Below are 14,922 nucleotides of genomic sequence, written 5' to 3' on the forward strand. Positions count from 1 at the left end.
TTTGAGGCATTTCCAATGTGCATGACCTATCCTTTTTCACAGTGTCCCTGTTCAGTGTCCCCAGCCTCCCTCAGTCTTCACAGAGTCATTTATTTGTATCTTGCATAGAAAATGTTTCTACCCCCAAAGTACTCTAGGTAGTACCTTATACCTGAGTCGTTTCCTACCTCACAGTTTTATGTGTCTAAGTGATTCATTGGCTTTTGTTGTTGTTTTCTTTAAGCATGCTTTTCTTTTCAGCCCTTCCCATGTCCCACCAAGGGAGCCAAAGACAGCAGTTCCCTTGTGGTCAGAATCCCACAATGCCAGCTCATTGTGCGACACGACTTACGCTCCCCAGGTAACTAAGGCCCAGGCCCCCACTGCCAGGAGAGTGGATGCATCTACAGCCCAGAGAGAAGTTCACACCAGAGGATTTCAAGAGCCCGGCAGCAGCTGCGCCTGCGCACGGCTAAGTGCTCGCGTGGAGGGCGGGTGGAGCACAGAGCGAGAAAGGAGGAGGCAGATCGGTCGCGTTGGCCCCGCCCACAGCGTCCAGTATAAAGTTTGCTGCGCACACAGTCCATCGCTAACCTCCGAAGGGGCTAACTAAGATCGTCTGAAATGTCGTCCAAGTCTATGGTTCTGGGTTACTGGGATATCCGCGGGGTGAGTGGCCCCTCGCCAGCCCAGCCACTGGGACAGAGAGGTGCAGGCGGCAGGGTGGGAACAGGGACCTGTGAGCCGATCTCCGGCCGGCCTATGGGGTCCCCAGGCCCGTGGGTAGAGGAGGGGACTGGACGTTCCCGGGCGTGAGCGAAGGGGTTGCCTAACGACAGTTTCCCTCGACAGGATGGAGGGGCTTGGCAGCGTTGGGTTGGGGACGTTGACAAACGGGGGTTGAGAGCAAGTGGGCACTGCGCAGGCGCGCTGACCGGGGTCTTTTTCCTCCCCTTGCCTTTAGTTGGCTCATGCCATCCGCTTGCTCCTGGAGTTTACTGATACCAGCTATGAGGAGAAACGGTACACGTGTGGGGAAGGTAATGAATGTCAGTGGGTGCCGGCGGTCCGCCACACTGGGCCATAGTGGCCCTCCAGTTGTCTTTTACCCGGAGGGTTGCACCACACCGAGATCGTGTGGGACCCCTGCTCCAGTCGGCTGGGAACTTTGCCAAGAGAGGCTTATAGCGTTATCTCTTGCTGTCCATCTTAATATGCCGGTTGCAGAAACTCAGGGGTTAGCTTTTGGGGATTGGGGACTTGAGAAATCAGGTCTAAGTCGTTTCTTAGTTAGGTCAGTAAGGGGCTTGGGTCCCACTTCTCTCTTACAGCTCCTGACTATGATAGAAGCCAATGGCTGGACGTGAAATTCAAGCTAGATCTGGATTTTCCTAACGTAGGTGGCTTTGGAGGAGTGGGCAGAAGGGTCACGGAACAGAACTGAGAATAACATTTTATTTCCTACTAACGACTAAGAAACACTAACATTCTCCTCCCAAAGACAGGCTATAAGAGACATTAGTTGCTAGCCAGGTCTGTGACTTTATCACTGATAGATAGATTCCAGGTATTTTCATGATATGCCTAAATGTGTCCTAAAGTGTCATGGATGTTAAAACACATGTTCTTTAATGTATCCATAAACATACTACTCTTACAGTTTTGCTTTAAGGTATAAAGTATTTACATGTTGCTTTTTAAAGTATTCTGAGAAAAGTCCATATGCGACACATACAGTTCACAATGACACACGGGATTAAGCACCCTTGTCTAGAATCAGGTGAGGAGCAAGTGCTACTTTCTCATGTTCACACTTTGCAAGTCTCCTCTCTTCCAGATAAGTGGAGGACCTGGAGGACTAGGTTTACATTAACTTTGCCTTCTAGCTGCCCTACCTTATGGATGGGAAGAACAAGATCACCCAGAGTAACGCCATCTTGCGGTACATCGCGCGCAAGCACAACATGTGTGAGTGGGCTAACTGTGATCTGAGAGAGGAGGCAGTTTGCTCACCTGGGGGTAGGTAATCCCGAGGGTGATTTATTGCCATCTGGCTACAGGTGGTGATACTGAAGAAGAAAAGATACGAGTGGACATCATGGAGAACCAGATAATGGACTTCCGCATGCAGCTGGTTCAGCTCTGCTACAATTCTAACCATGTACGTTTCCTCGTCTGGAATCACCTATGCTGGGTTTCAGGCCAGAGTGCTAAGGATTATTCTGCCCCTTCTATGGTTGCCATCTTTCTATTAACCCAAACCATAAGGATGTGAAACAGACTCTGTATTTTTGGTTTGTCGTGTAATTCTGGTGTTAGCTTCTCCTTTCCAAAGCCCAGCTCTCCATCCTGCCTCCTCCAAGTCGAGGCAGAAAGAAGCTGCCTAGAGAAGGGTATGGTGTATTCATCACTGGTCCAGGCCCTGACGACAGCTATTAGCTATTCTGGGGGTGGGTGGGGGACAGTGTGTGTAGAGGTCCAAAGACAGCATTAATGTGGGACCTGGGAGTCAAACTCTGGTCATGCCCACTGAACCATTATGTCGACCCAACAACAGCTATTGATTGCTCCTTTTCCCTCCTAGGAAAACCTGAAGCCTCAGTACTTGGAACAGCTACCTGCACAGCTGAAACAATTCTCATTGTTCCTGGGGAAATTCACATGGTTTGCAGGAGAAAAGGTAGGAGGAAGGCACCAGGGAGAGGCTGCCTTCCTGTCTGTCTATCTCTGCAGGTATTGGGGTGCTCCTCTGACCTGACACCTTACTGTCCTCATTCTTTCTAGCTGACCTTTGTGGATTTTCTCACCTATGACGTCTTGGACCAGAACCGTATATTTGAGCCCAAGTGCCTGGATGAGTTCCCAAACCTGAAGGCTTTCATGTGCCGTTTTGAGGTGATGTTCGCTATCCCTTTCTCAAAGAATTATGCCCAGGCTCCCCTATAGCCCAAAGGCTCCATTGTACTTGCCCAGCACTGGCAGAAAGGGGTGAAGGCAGGCAGCATGTTTGTTGTCAGTCTGCTGGGCTGGGCCAGGGCCCTAACAAGACCTGGAATGCTTTTTCTTCAGGCTTTGGAGAAGATTGCTGCGTGCCTGCAGTCTGACCGCTTCTTCAAGATGCCAATCAACAACAAGAATGCCAAGTGGGGTAACAAGTGCATATGCTGAGCTGGAGCTGGATGCCGCTGAGCTGGAGCTCGATGCCGCTGAGGCATCCTGCCCTGAGGGGCCCACACTCTGAGCTCACTGCCAGCCCTGTCCCATCCTGTCCCAAGGGGCCCGCACTCTGTCTCCTCTGCTCTTTCTAATAAACAGCAGTTACATTAGCTGGTGTCTAGATGGAGAGGTATTGCCTAGTTTGGGTGGCAGGTGCTTTAAAACAGACATGGAGCCTCCGGGAAGCCATGAAGAAAGCCAGGTAAAACTGCGTGGTGCCAATCTATGCACGAGAACTGGAGCTTACACACACCCCAGTGTTGAGCAGGGCAGAGAGCTTAATGTGATAAAGATGGCATTTCAAACTGGCAGGCTTGTCAGTAGAGTTGGAACAGTTGGTCACTAATTAAAAATTAGCCCTACACCTCACACTAGATAAGGTACACCTGCTGGTGAACCTGAAGACTGATACAGGTCCCTGAGGAAATAATCTCATTCTTAAAATTCAAATCCTACCCTAGAACCCAACCACTCTTTCCATGTTAGCTCACTGAAAGCATGTATACCACAGAAGGTGGACTGTGGTAGTATCATGTAAGAAAAAGGAGATGCCATATAAAAGCTAGGGAGTATCCTAGCATAAGAAAGGCATGAAGTAATGTGTCTGGTGATTGTGACGGCACACTCAGAATGCCAGTGTTAGGGAGGCAGAGACAAGCAGGTTCCTGGAGGCGCACTGCCCGAATCTAGCCAAATAGTTCCTGGCTAGTAAGATACCCTGTCCAAATTGGGGAATGGGGGAGGGAAACATCCTGAGGAATGACACCTGTTGTCCTCTAGCTTCCATGTATATGTGAACACGCACATGCGTGTACAGGTGGACGCAAACTGTACAGTTGAGCGCACACACAGAATATGAGCCAACATGGATTCATCTGAAGGCTGTATCCAATGTGCAGGGAGGGTCGAGAGCCCCTCTCAAGGCCCAGTTGGATGAGGATCTGCTCCCAAGCTTTTGACTGTTGGTACAATTCAATTTCTGTTATTTTGCTGGACAGAGATCTCAGTTCCTTGATGGGTAATAGCTAGAAATCACCTTCTCTTCCTTGTAAACGAGGCCTTGCCAAAATACTTCCATCAAAGTCTGAAGGAGCCAGTGCTGCCTAGCAGGCTGGAGTTCGCTGCAGCACTTCCCCTTTCCCCCTCAGCCGCCCCCCCCCCCATATAGAAGTGCCCCTTCCACCTGACCCTCCCAAAAAGATGCAACTGGCGCCAAAGGCCACAAATCCTCACTCTAGTAGCACCCACATCCAGGGAAGGACAATATCAGCCTGAGAACAGATAAAAACAGTGCAGCAGCCTCCATGCTGCCTGAAGCTGACACCCTCTCTGATGGATGTTCAAACACTCCCCAACCCAGGTTTCTTATGGCCTTGAGAAAAGCAAAAACCATACATCCTTAGAGAGAAATCATGCCAATTAAGAGTTCCCAGGCAGCTGTGACCAGTTTGTAAAAACATTATAGCTTCCCTCATCCGCTGCTTCTCTCCCCCTATGTAACCTGCTTGTATGTATTCCCTACACTCCTAGACACGGGGCCACAACTTCGCATTGTGCAACTTGCAGTCCAAACCTGGGTTTGAAACAAAGGGCTCTTACGTATCTCTACAGCGAACATGGCAATTTTTTGAGATCTCTTGGAGGTCCCGAGACCTGGGCATAACAAGTCATTACAAGAGTCTCATGGGAAGAGAGGTGTAATTGTATGTAACAGAACCACAGCACTAACATCCCTTGTCCCTGTCCTGTTAAGGTTTGGACATTGAATGTCCTCCAATGCCCAGTATGCTAAAGATTCCTCCAACTGCTGGTGTTTGGGGGAGATGGTAGAACCTTTAGGAGAAAGGGCCCTTGGGAGAACATGGGACTCTGTCTTCCTCCCTCCCTCCCTCCCTTCCCCCACCTCATTTCCTGGATGCCACAAGGTTAAACGGCCTCCTCAGCCACATGCTCCCATCATGAGTTACTGGGCCACCACAGGCCCAAAGCAACAGGCCAAGTGACCAGAGATTGTGTTCTCTGAAATTGTGAGGCAAAATTAACCTTCCTACCTTTAGAGTTGATTTATCCCAGGTATTTGTCACAGTGGCAGAAAACTGGCACGCCATTGAAGGTAAATCAGCCATTCAAGGGGAAGGGATTACACAAGGGTCTAAGCTGGGGACACAGAAACCATCTCAGAGTCTGCTCACCACAGGGCAGAAGGCAAGGGAATAGGAAATTAGTCTTGTAGCTTCTGAGTAGTAATTCTAGAAAGGTGACATAAAAGAGCAAACAACACAGCAAGCAACTGTAAGGTAAAATAGTTAAGAGCACATGTCTAGTTTTGTGAGTTTTTTGTTTTGTTCTTTTGGGGGTTGGTTGTTTTGGGTTTGGTTTGGATTTTTTTTTTCCTTGCTGTCCTGAAACTCACTTTGTAGACCAGGCTGGCCTCAAACTCACAGAGCTTCACTGGCCTCTGCCTCTTGAATGCTAGGATTGCATTTTTCTATTTTTTTTTTTGTTGTTGTTGTTGGCATTATGTTGACGGCCAGTTATATGGCCCAAAATACAAAGAAGGACAATGAAGGAATGACCCGGCCCGAGGGTCGGTCAACGGGGTCTGCAAGAGAGAGAGTGGGCAAGAAATGTGAAAAAAGAGCCAAGATGGAGTGTCTGACCAAGTCTCATTTATTGAAAGAAAATCATGGGTATATCAGCACACACAGGGGAGTGCAGCTGGAGACACTTTACCACGAGTGCCTTGCAGCTGGGGGCACTAAACAACAAGTTCAGGATATGTCTGAGAAAAACAAGATGTTTATCAGAGTGTGCTCAGCTGTTGTAGACTGCTTGTAAAAACATCATGGTAGGAAAACAAGTCTCTTGTCAGGGTGGAAAAGTATCAACCTGCAAATATATGGCCCCGAGATGGCTGCAAAGATGATAGCCGCTTTCTGCTAGGAGTTGGCTCCCAACAAAGGAAGAGAGGTGGCTCTTCAGTCCCCAATCTTGAACTATTAATTCTAACATGGCCCAAGAAAATAATCCTGTCACAATGGCCAACTTTGATTACTTCTGGTGAAGATAGCCTATTGTCTCATAATGGCAGAGTGGCAAAAATATTGCTAAATTAGTAATGTGCTCATTCATGTCACCTCAGTAGGTAAGAGGGCCTTGTTCTCAATGCACCCCATTCAGTGGAGCAGTTCCCTGAAAGTGCTAGGAATCTGCTTGGTTTTATTGTTGCAACTCAGTACAGGCTTAAAGCATTTCCCAGCCACGGGGAAAATAGCTCACATGATTAACAAACAATTCATGGTGGAGTTGTATCCTGATGCGGTGGGCGGAGCAGGGACACCGATACCCTAGGGATACCCTAGGCTTAGATCTGCCTGGAAAGCCAGCTCAAGAGGGGCTTAGGAGAACACCAGGCCTCTGTATAGAAGTCACACATTCCTATGTCCTCGGTGCAGGGCAGAGCCTTTAAATGATTGTGCTGGTAAAAAAAAAGCCGGAGCTGGACGGTGAAGAGGAGGGAGGAGGAAGGAGATGAAATTTAGCCAGTGCTTTTTCGAATGTGCCAATCGGCTCCCAGCACTTTGCTGCTGAACTATCTAGTAGCTTCTGAGGTCTCCCACTAACCTTCATAATGACCTCTATTCCTCTACCAGCTGTTTGTTTGTTTGTTTGTTTGTTTGTTTGTTTTTTTCACTTGTGCCCTTCCCACCTACCCTGGAGTGCTGGCTTTGACCTTACTGAATTCCTGGAGGATCAAGCACAGGTTAGTCTATAGATACAGCCTGGGTTCCTGCCCTGATTCTTCCAGTCTGCACCAGTGGTAGCCTCCTGTGTACAGGTCTGTTCTAATGAATGAACTGTTCCCCAACTTGTTCTGAGCACTAAGTATTTCTAGAATACTTGGCAATTAATATTATAAATATTAGACTTATAGATCTAACTCCATGAAGTGCAGTGCTTTCTTCTGCTTTTTCATGCTTCTGACCTATTCGGTTGCCCTTTGATTTCTCTGCAGCCTCTCTGTCCTCCCCACCCCCGCCCCATTCACTTTCTCCTCCAAGCCTAGAAGTGACTTTTGCTGAAGCCTGTGGAAGCCATCACTTCCCTGTGAGAAACCTCTGCAAACCTCTCAGTTATAAATGGAGACTCAGCACCGCTTTGGCCCATTAACCACAATAGAAACTCTACACATTTCCCGTGGAGAAACTTGAAGAGTTCCCACATAGGCCTCCTACGCCTGGGCTGCGAAGCTCTCTGTTCTACTTGGAGATAGAACATAGTATAGCAGAACACCTTGTTTCTAAAACAAATGGAGGTATTTCAGACAGAAGCTCAGCTTCAGGGAGACCTATGAGGACAGACAAGAGCTGGGGCCAAGGAGCAGGTTATTTGATACTATAACCTAGCTCTCTCCCTGCTTAGGACAAATGGAATGAAGTACTTTTGAAAACGATTAAGGATGGGCTTATAGTGGACTTATGAGATTTTCAATGGAAATAATTATAGGTGGCTTGTATGTAGGATTTAAATCCAGAAGAAAAGATTAGGTGGATGTATGTGTATTTGGCTCTTAATTAAACATATGCTGCTGTGTTAGACCTGTCTAACACAGGTAATATAGACCTGCTGTATTAGAAGGAGCTGTCTTCAATAAAATAGGAATAGAACAAATGGGGTAATGTTCATATGGTTACAAGTTTGAAGTGAATTAGAATTATTAGGTATCCATGTTTTATTAAGGTGTAATGTTCCAATTATATTAACAGATAGTTCTTTGTGGTTTCTGCTGTTGTTTCAGATAAGGCCTCATGTACAGCCAAGGTCACCTCAAATTCATGATGACTGTACTATTTTGCCCTTCTCAGTGCTGAGATTACAGGTGTGTGCCACTACTGTCTTATAAAAGTAAAATTAAAATCCTTCCTGGTTTTAATCTGAGAAATCTTGAGAAAACTATGGGGAGTAGGTAATGTAACAGACCCTAAGGCCTCTCAGGCAGACTTGTGCTTTTGGGGAGACTGTGGAGCTACCTCATAATGTGACTTGGTTGAGAAAAGCCTGTTCTGTTTTGAAGTGTAATGACAGGAGTCTGTGGATCAGTTGGTAAAGTAATTGCATGCAAGTGTAAGGACTCGGGTTCAAATCCCCAGGACCCATGTAGAAGTACCTCACAGCAAGGCACTGTGGGGCATAGAGACAAGTGAATCTTTGGAGCTTGCTGGCCAGCCAGTCTAGACAAGTCGGTATGTTTCAGGTTCGGGGAGATCCCCTGTCTCAAGAAAATAAGGTGGAGAGCATTAGGAAGTCACACATCCATCCCCCACTAGGCCCCAGAACTTACAGGCAGTTGTGAGCTTCCACAAGTGTGCTGAGAACCAAACTCTCTGGAAGAGCAGTCAGTGCTCTTCTCATCCACCTTTCCAGCCCTGACCAAGAGACCTCTTATTGATGGTTCAATGATGTTACACATTACTGCTCTGCTGAAGTTTTCTATTTTTGTGGTTTATTTTTGTTAAGATACATGTCAAGGTATTTATTGGTTTATTCTATGTTATCAAAACTTTGATATATACTTGCTCATAAATGTAGTATGTAGTTAAAAAAAATCCACGCTAAATCCGGCTAGGCACAGGCACCGGCACCAGTGGTCTCGCCCACCTCCATGGCCAACCCCAAGCAGTGGTCTTGCCCTGGTTCCCACCGCCAGCTGATGCCAAGCCGCTCCAGTCTTCCCAGGCCGTCCACCCCCTGTGGCTGGCCTGCAGCCAGCCAGCCTCTGCTCTCTCAGATCCCCTTAGCCTGGTAAAATGATAACACTAGAGACTAGAGACTTGTAATATACCAGCCAGATTTATAACGGTAAATCTCCAACCCCAAAATACCTGAGCAAAGAACACAAAAAATTGATATAAATACAAGCTGCACACCTAGATTGGGCAACCGTACCCTACGTTACTCTTCTGCCCACTTGTAAGTTCCTAGCTACTTGTAGCTTATCCAGATCACGTGGTTCTGGTTCATCTTTTCCTCTGTCTTCTCTCTGTCCTCCGTCTCATCTCTCCATCTCTCTCTTCTTCCTCTCTCTCTCTCTCTCTCTCTCTTCATCTCTCTCTCTTCTACATCTCTCTAAAACTTTCAGCCCTGCCTTTTCTTTCCACTGCCCAATCATAGGCTCTAGCCTTATCTGACCAATTAAGGGTTCACCTGACATCACTTGAGTACGGCCACCCCTCCAGAGGGCTGGTCTTTCTGGCAGTGCAGGGTAGCCTCACACTAATGATGAGTACCTACACATACAGAGGATTGGTTTCTCTGGCAGTTCTGGGGAACCACAAAGTCAAGTGCATCCCTTCATCACCCCAGCAAAGCTGAGGGCTACTTGAATCCAGGACAAAGACAAGAAAGGAGAGTATCAGACTCTGAAGGAATGAGGAGCTGGGGTGAACAGAGGCTTGGCTTGGGGAGAGGTGTTGCCTGTAGTTTTAAAGTAAACCTTTTGCAGGGGACCACATCCTGCACTCTGGCCCCTCCCAACTCCCTTTGGTTCCACCTGGCTTAGCTCCAGGAGGGGTGGTGTTACCAGCCTACTCCTGAGATCCTTGAATCCAAAGATAAAAGATCCACAGACTGCTTTATTACTTTAGAACTTGCCTGCTAGGCACAATTGCTGAGCACAGATAACTCCCACCTGGAAAAGTGTGCTCTTACCAATTTATTATCACCATCTCTCCCTCTGCCCTAAACTTAGTAGCTTGTATCAGGTAGCCCCTGCCAACATCCTTAGCCATCCACCTGTACCAGAGGCAGCAGGTGTTAGCTGCCCTGAGATCTTACATGATTGCTGCCTATTATTCCAAAGCACAGCAGAAAATCCCCTCTCTTTCCCTGCATCTCATTTTCCTCTTGGGACCTGGAAGTCCCACCGATACCTTCCTCCCAGCAATTGGCTCCCAGCCTGTTTCATTGACAAATCAAGAACCAATTAGGGAACTAGACCTTAGTATCAGAACCTCCCCTTACAGAGAGGCTAGGTAGAAAGGGGAGTCACTAAAGCCTTTCAGAGGAGAATGGAGGTGGGACTGAATGGGAAGACTGAGGCAGAGATGCAGGGACCCAGATAGGCCCCAGACCAAGGGCCAGCAAGCATAGCAGTAGATCTCCTGCCCTCGTATTAAGGTGCTCTACTTGTTACCCCACTGGGCCATCTTCAAATATATAGGGCCTGAAAGGAAGCGGCTGGACTTCCTGTAGGCAGAGATTGTCTTCAGGGCCTGTGAGTAGAAAGGAGACAGCGAAGCTCTGGCTTGTAGCTCCACTGGGCTGAGCAACTCAGCCCCATGAACTCCATGTGGGCCCAAGAGACCTGGAGCAGAGAGCGGTCAGCCTCAGCTTTGGCAAAGAATCTCTTCAAGCTCCTTTTCCTAGTGTCTCACCTTAAGGAGAACATCAGATGGAGAAACCACCATTGTGAAGACTTGGTGTCCTTGAGATAGCACAGCACAGGTTTGGAAAAAAAAAGACACTCAATGATCCTACAAGCTAAGTCCTAACTGATCATTTATCAGGGGAAATCCTGAAGACCAGAGAGGCTAAGCAACTTCTTCCTATTCACACAGCCTTGTCACTTCTGCACAGGCATATTCTTTCTCCACAGGGAAGCGCCTGCCTGTATTTGCACATAGATGAAGGAGCAGGCAGGGGGAAAAAAAAGAGAAGTTTTCAGAACATGCTTGAAAAAGCCCAGATCCCACCCAGTGACTCAGCAGATCCTGGGAAGAAGCATCTGGGATGGAGGGAGGAGGACAGGGTTCTATCTGTTCCCCGAGAACAGAAAGTCTAAATTTCTCCACCCACTACCCGAGTCCAATATTACTCTATATACCTCAGTCAAACTCATCTCTAGCAGTAATATAGGACCGTGCTGAACTCACTCAGCCTGCGTGGACTCTTATCAAGATCCACGTCCCAGCTTAACTAACTGCTGAGGAATTCTAAACTCCAAGACTACCTATTTGCACCAAGCCAGAACCCCAGGCCTCCGGCTGCAACTTCCAGGCCCCTCCCACTTTCCTCGCAGTGATGCCAGCTCTTGCATAATCCCCCAAAGCTCTTCAACTTGGACCAGAAGCAGAGCTAATGAGAACTAGCTGAGAAAGCACATCACTCGGGAAGTGGGGAAGGAAAACAGATTCCAGGCTTAGAAACAAAACATGAAGTTAATGGTTCAAATCATGAAATTTCTAGTAAAGTAGATTTGTAGGGGCGTCAAACACAGGGGCCTGGATGCCAAGTGAGCGGCTGTGAGGTGACCTTCAGGCTTGGTTCTCTGGACCCCAGTGATACTAGGTGCACCACACAATCTAGTGTGACCACCACTGTGTGCTATACTTAGTCCCAGGATGAGGGTACAGGGCCTGTCCCCTGAGACCTGCCCGTGTGCCTCACATGAAAGGTGTTGAATAAATGTATGATTTCGTCTCACAGATGGAAACTGGAGCATTAGAAGACAGAAGACAGAGGCAAGAAAGCCCCCTACCCTAAAAAAAAGATAACTCACCAAGGGCTCTGCTTGTCTACTCAGTCCAAGCACCATGTCCAGCCCTAAGCTCCCACAGTGGGGGTGTGAGAAGCCAAGTGTTCTACAGGTCAGCTACAAAGACTCACTGTGTGGTAATACTTCACATGAACCCTCACTGTCCTAATACCTAAAGCCAGCTAGCTGCTTGCATACTTCTGCTTCTCAAAAGGATCCCAGACAGGAAACCCTGGTGAACAAATGCCTGAAGCTTTTCGTTTCAGCACAAAGAGAAAGAACCATTTGAGTGCTGCCTACACAGAACAGGTCCCTACAGGTGAGAGTTGAGCCTTTGAGCAAGTGACATACCCATAACTCTATCTACCTCGATAGATAGGAAGGAGTGGATAGTAGGAATAGTATAAGATGGTAGCAATCTTGTAGTGGCAAATTTGACCTTGTAATGTAAGATGCTGAGCACAGGTCCTCTCAGAAAGCTAGTGTTCAATAAATGATAATTAGTCTCTTAATTTAAAGATTAGGAAACCATCCTGGAAGGGGGGGGATGTAGGGCATCCAAGAGGAAACAGGGTCAGAGTATCACCTCAAATTGAGCTACGAAGTCCTTCAGGTTTGGAAAGGCGTCCAGGCACTTGGGCTCAAATATACGGTGCTTATCAAGGACATCATAGACAAGGAAATCCACACAGGTAATCTGCAGGAAGCCCAGGGTGAGTGCACTGGAATTCGATGCCTGGGAAAAATGGCAACTCCTTCTTCCCACCCCTCCCTTTACCTTGTCCCCTGCAAACCATGGCTGCTTGCCCAGGAACTCAGAGTAGAGCTTCATCTTGTCAGGGAGACCTTCTAAGTACTCTGGCTTCCATTTCTCCTGAGGTGGGGGGTGGGGGGAAGCAATCCCTACCCTCTGACACAGGCTCCCCCAGACACAGGCTCCCTAGCAAAGAGTGGCTTTAACAGGAATGTGGAGCGAGCATATGCCTTCTCAAGACTGGGCCTAAATCAGCCTCCAGATTTTAAGTTAATTCATTGCTACTGATTAGACTCCTACAGACACCAGGTCCCATTTGTTGAAGGTGATTGAGGAGCCAGACAAGTACAACACTGCCTTTGAACATCACTTATTGCCCAAATCAGGTCCTGTGGGCCAGACTTAGAGGTGCCTATGTACCTGGCACACTCTGGACTCAGACGGCTGGTGCAGTCAAAGAAGCAAGTTACTCAAAGATCTCAGGAGGGAAGGCAGATATCGGAATAGTGGATATTCGAGTCCTTTTTATAAAGTGAAGGCATGTTTGATGTTGAAAGGATAGAGGGTCAGGGACCTTACGCCCAAACTTGAGCTGCCTATTGCGAAGTGGTCCTGATTCCTGCTGCTACTAAAGGTATAGTTGAGCAAGTGTCTGAGGCCATGCTGTGTAACACCCCCTCTCCCATTTCTTTATTTTAACTCATGGTTTTAGTCTCCATATCCCAAAAGTGTACTGATGACACAAATAACTGAAACAAAAGGCCTATGGGAGTTAAAGGTTGGAGATGAAAAGGGCTCTCAATATATAATCTAATGTTTAAAAACTGAATTTCTAGCTTGTAGAATCCAAGTTATAGGAATCCAATGCTAAACTAAACTTGACCAATGTAGACATGAGCATAAGACTTTAACTCCAAACCCTCCAAACTCCCATCCACTGGGGGACTCACAAACTCAGGGCTGTAGCAGACCATTGCAAACTGCCTCTGAGTGTCCACAGCCTGGTTCTCCAAAATGTCCACACGAATGCTCTCCTCCTCTGTCTTTCCACCTGCAGCACACACAGCACAGACTCACCCTCAGCATCCTGCTCCAGCCAAGCCAAGAAGGATGGCCACTGTCCCCCTCCCTGCGGTCAGCCCCACTCACACAGGTTGTGCTTGCGGCCAAGGTAGCGCAGGATGGCGTTGCTCTGGGTGACCTTGTGTGAGCCATCAATTAAGTGGGGCAGCTGGATGGACAAGCAGGGACAGTCAGATGGGTTATGGGGTCTCAGCATCCCTTCCCTTCCCTGGGTGAGGACAGACATGGGGCCTGGCACTCAGTGTGCCTGCCATGGGAAGCCCTCCATGAGCACCGTGTGCACTGAATGGGAGAGCTGGGACACACCCCATCACAGAAACACTGTGCAGCCATCAGGGGTGGAGCAGGTGAGCAGAAACATTGATCCCTAGTTCCCTCAGCCAGACAAGGAGATGAGATGAGATCAGCAGGCCTTCCCCAAACCCCACCTTCCCTGAACCTACATTGGGAAAGTCCAGGCCCAGCTTGAACTTCTCATTCAGCCACTGGTTTCTGTCAAAGTCGTGAGATGTAGTGGACAAGAGGATGTAAAAAGAAATCACTTTAGTTTCCACCCTCCTACAGAGATCTGACCAAGAAGTCAGGAAACCATCCCACTCCCCCACCCCGTAGCATGGAATCTGCAACTGAGTCTCAAATTCCAAGGTTGCAGGGGTGAAGACTGCCTGGGACTGTGGGTCCTCCATTTTTTTCTTTTCTTTTCTTTTCTTTTTTTTTGGTTTGTCTTTTTTTTGAGACAGGGTTTCTCTGTGTAGCCCTGGCTGTCCTGGAACTCACTCTGTAGACCAGGCTAGCCTCAAACTCTCGAACTCAGAAATCCACCTGCCTCTGCCTCCCAAGTGCTGGGATTAAAGGTGTGCGCCACCACTGCCCGGTGGGTCCTCCATTTCTAAGGCTTACAAAATGTTTAGACAAATGCTAAATTACAAACAGAGGAAAAGCCGGAATCCTGCATTGGAAGACTAAACTGCCATCACAGAGGCTTCCTGAAGGTGTAGACTCCAGCTTTAGCTAGAAGAGCTCCACGGCCCCTGGGGCCAGGCACAGGGGCTCCTGAGGACTGCCAGTCAGGAGCTGGGGAAGAGTCTGGCAAAGAGGTTGTCATTACCATCTCCCATGGTGTATCTCTTCATAGTTTGAATCTGTGTATTCCAGGAGCAGGCAAATGGCGTGACCCAACTAGAAGACATGGCTGATCAGCGATTCACTGGATCCTGACTTCGTGATCTCTCTCTGTTTGAACCCCTACATTTGATCTAATAGTACAGAGAGAGAGAGAGAGAGAGAGAGAGAGAGAGAGAGAGAGAGAGGAGAGAGAGAGAGAGAGAGAGAGAGAGAGAGAGAGAGAGAGAGAGAG

General features: G+C 47.9%; 1 protein-coding gene and 1 pseudogene across 1 annotated transcript; one reads left to right on the top strand and one right to left on the bottom strand.

Annotated features, from left to right (window-relative positions):
* The first annotated feature begins 498 nt into the window (after window positions 1-498).
* On the top strand, window positions 499-3,305 carry Gstm3 (glutathione S-transferase mu 3). Its single transcript, XM_028757297.1, has 8 exons — window positions 499-648; window positions 944-1,019; window positions 1,311-1,375; window positions 1,866-1,947; window positions 2,040-2,140; window positions 2,564-2,659; window positions 2,764-2,874; window positions 3,049-3,305. The coding sequence occupies exons 1-8, from the start codon at window positions 604-606 to the stop codon at window positions 3,145-3,147; spliced, it is 675 nt and encodes a 224-aa protein (XP_028613130.1). The 5' UTR covers window positions 499-603; the 3' UTR covers window positions 3,148-3,305.
* A 7,071-nt stretch (window positions 3,306-10,376) lies between these two features.
* The window catches only part of LOC114612314, a 4,819-nt pseudogene continuing 273 nt past the window's right edge, over window positions 10,377-14,922 (bottom strand).

The sequence above is a fragment of the Grammomys surdaster genome, unplaced genomic scaffold (genome assembly GCF_004785775.1).
Source record: "Grammomys surdaster isolate TR1022 unplaced genomic scaffold, NIH_TR_1.0 126158, whole genome shotgun sequence".
Taxonomy (NCBI): Eukaryota; Metazoa; Chordata; class Mammalia; order Rodentia; family Muridae; genus Grammomys; species Grammomys surdaster.

What these genes read in the sequence shown, in the direction of transcription:
- Gstm3 (XM_028757297.1), top strand. Translation starts at nt 604, where the DNA reads ATGTCGTCCAAGTCTATGGTTCTGGGTTACTGGGATATCCGCGGG. An exon ending in TAGATCTGGATTTTCCTAAC is followed by an intron (nt 1,376 to 1,865) that starts GTAGGTGGCTTT and finishes TTTGCCTTCTAG; the next exon opens with CTGCCCTACCTTATGGATGG. An exon ending in CTTTCATGTGCCGTTTTGAG is followed by an intron (nt 2,875 to 3,048) that starts GTGATGTTCGCT and finishes CTTTTTCTTCAG; the next exon opens with GCTTTGGAGAAGATTGCTGC.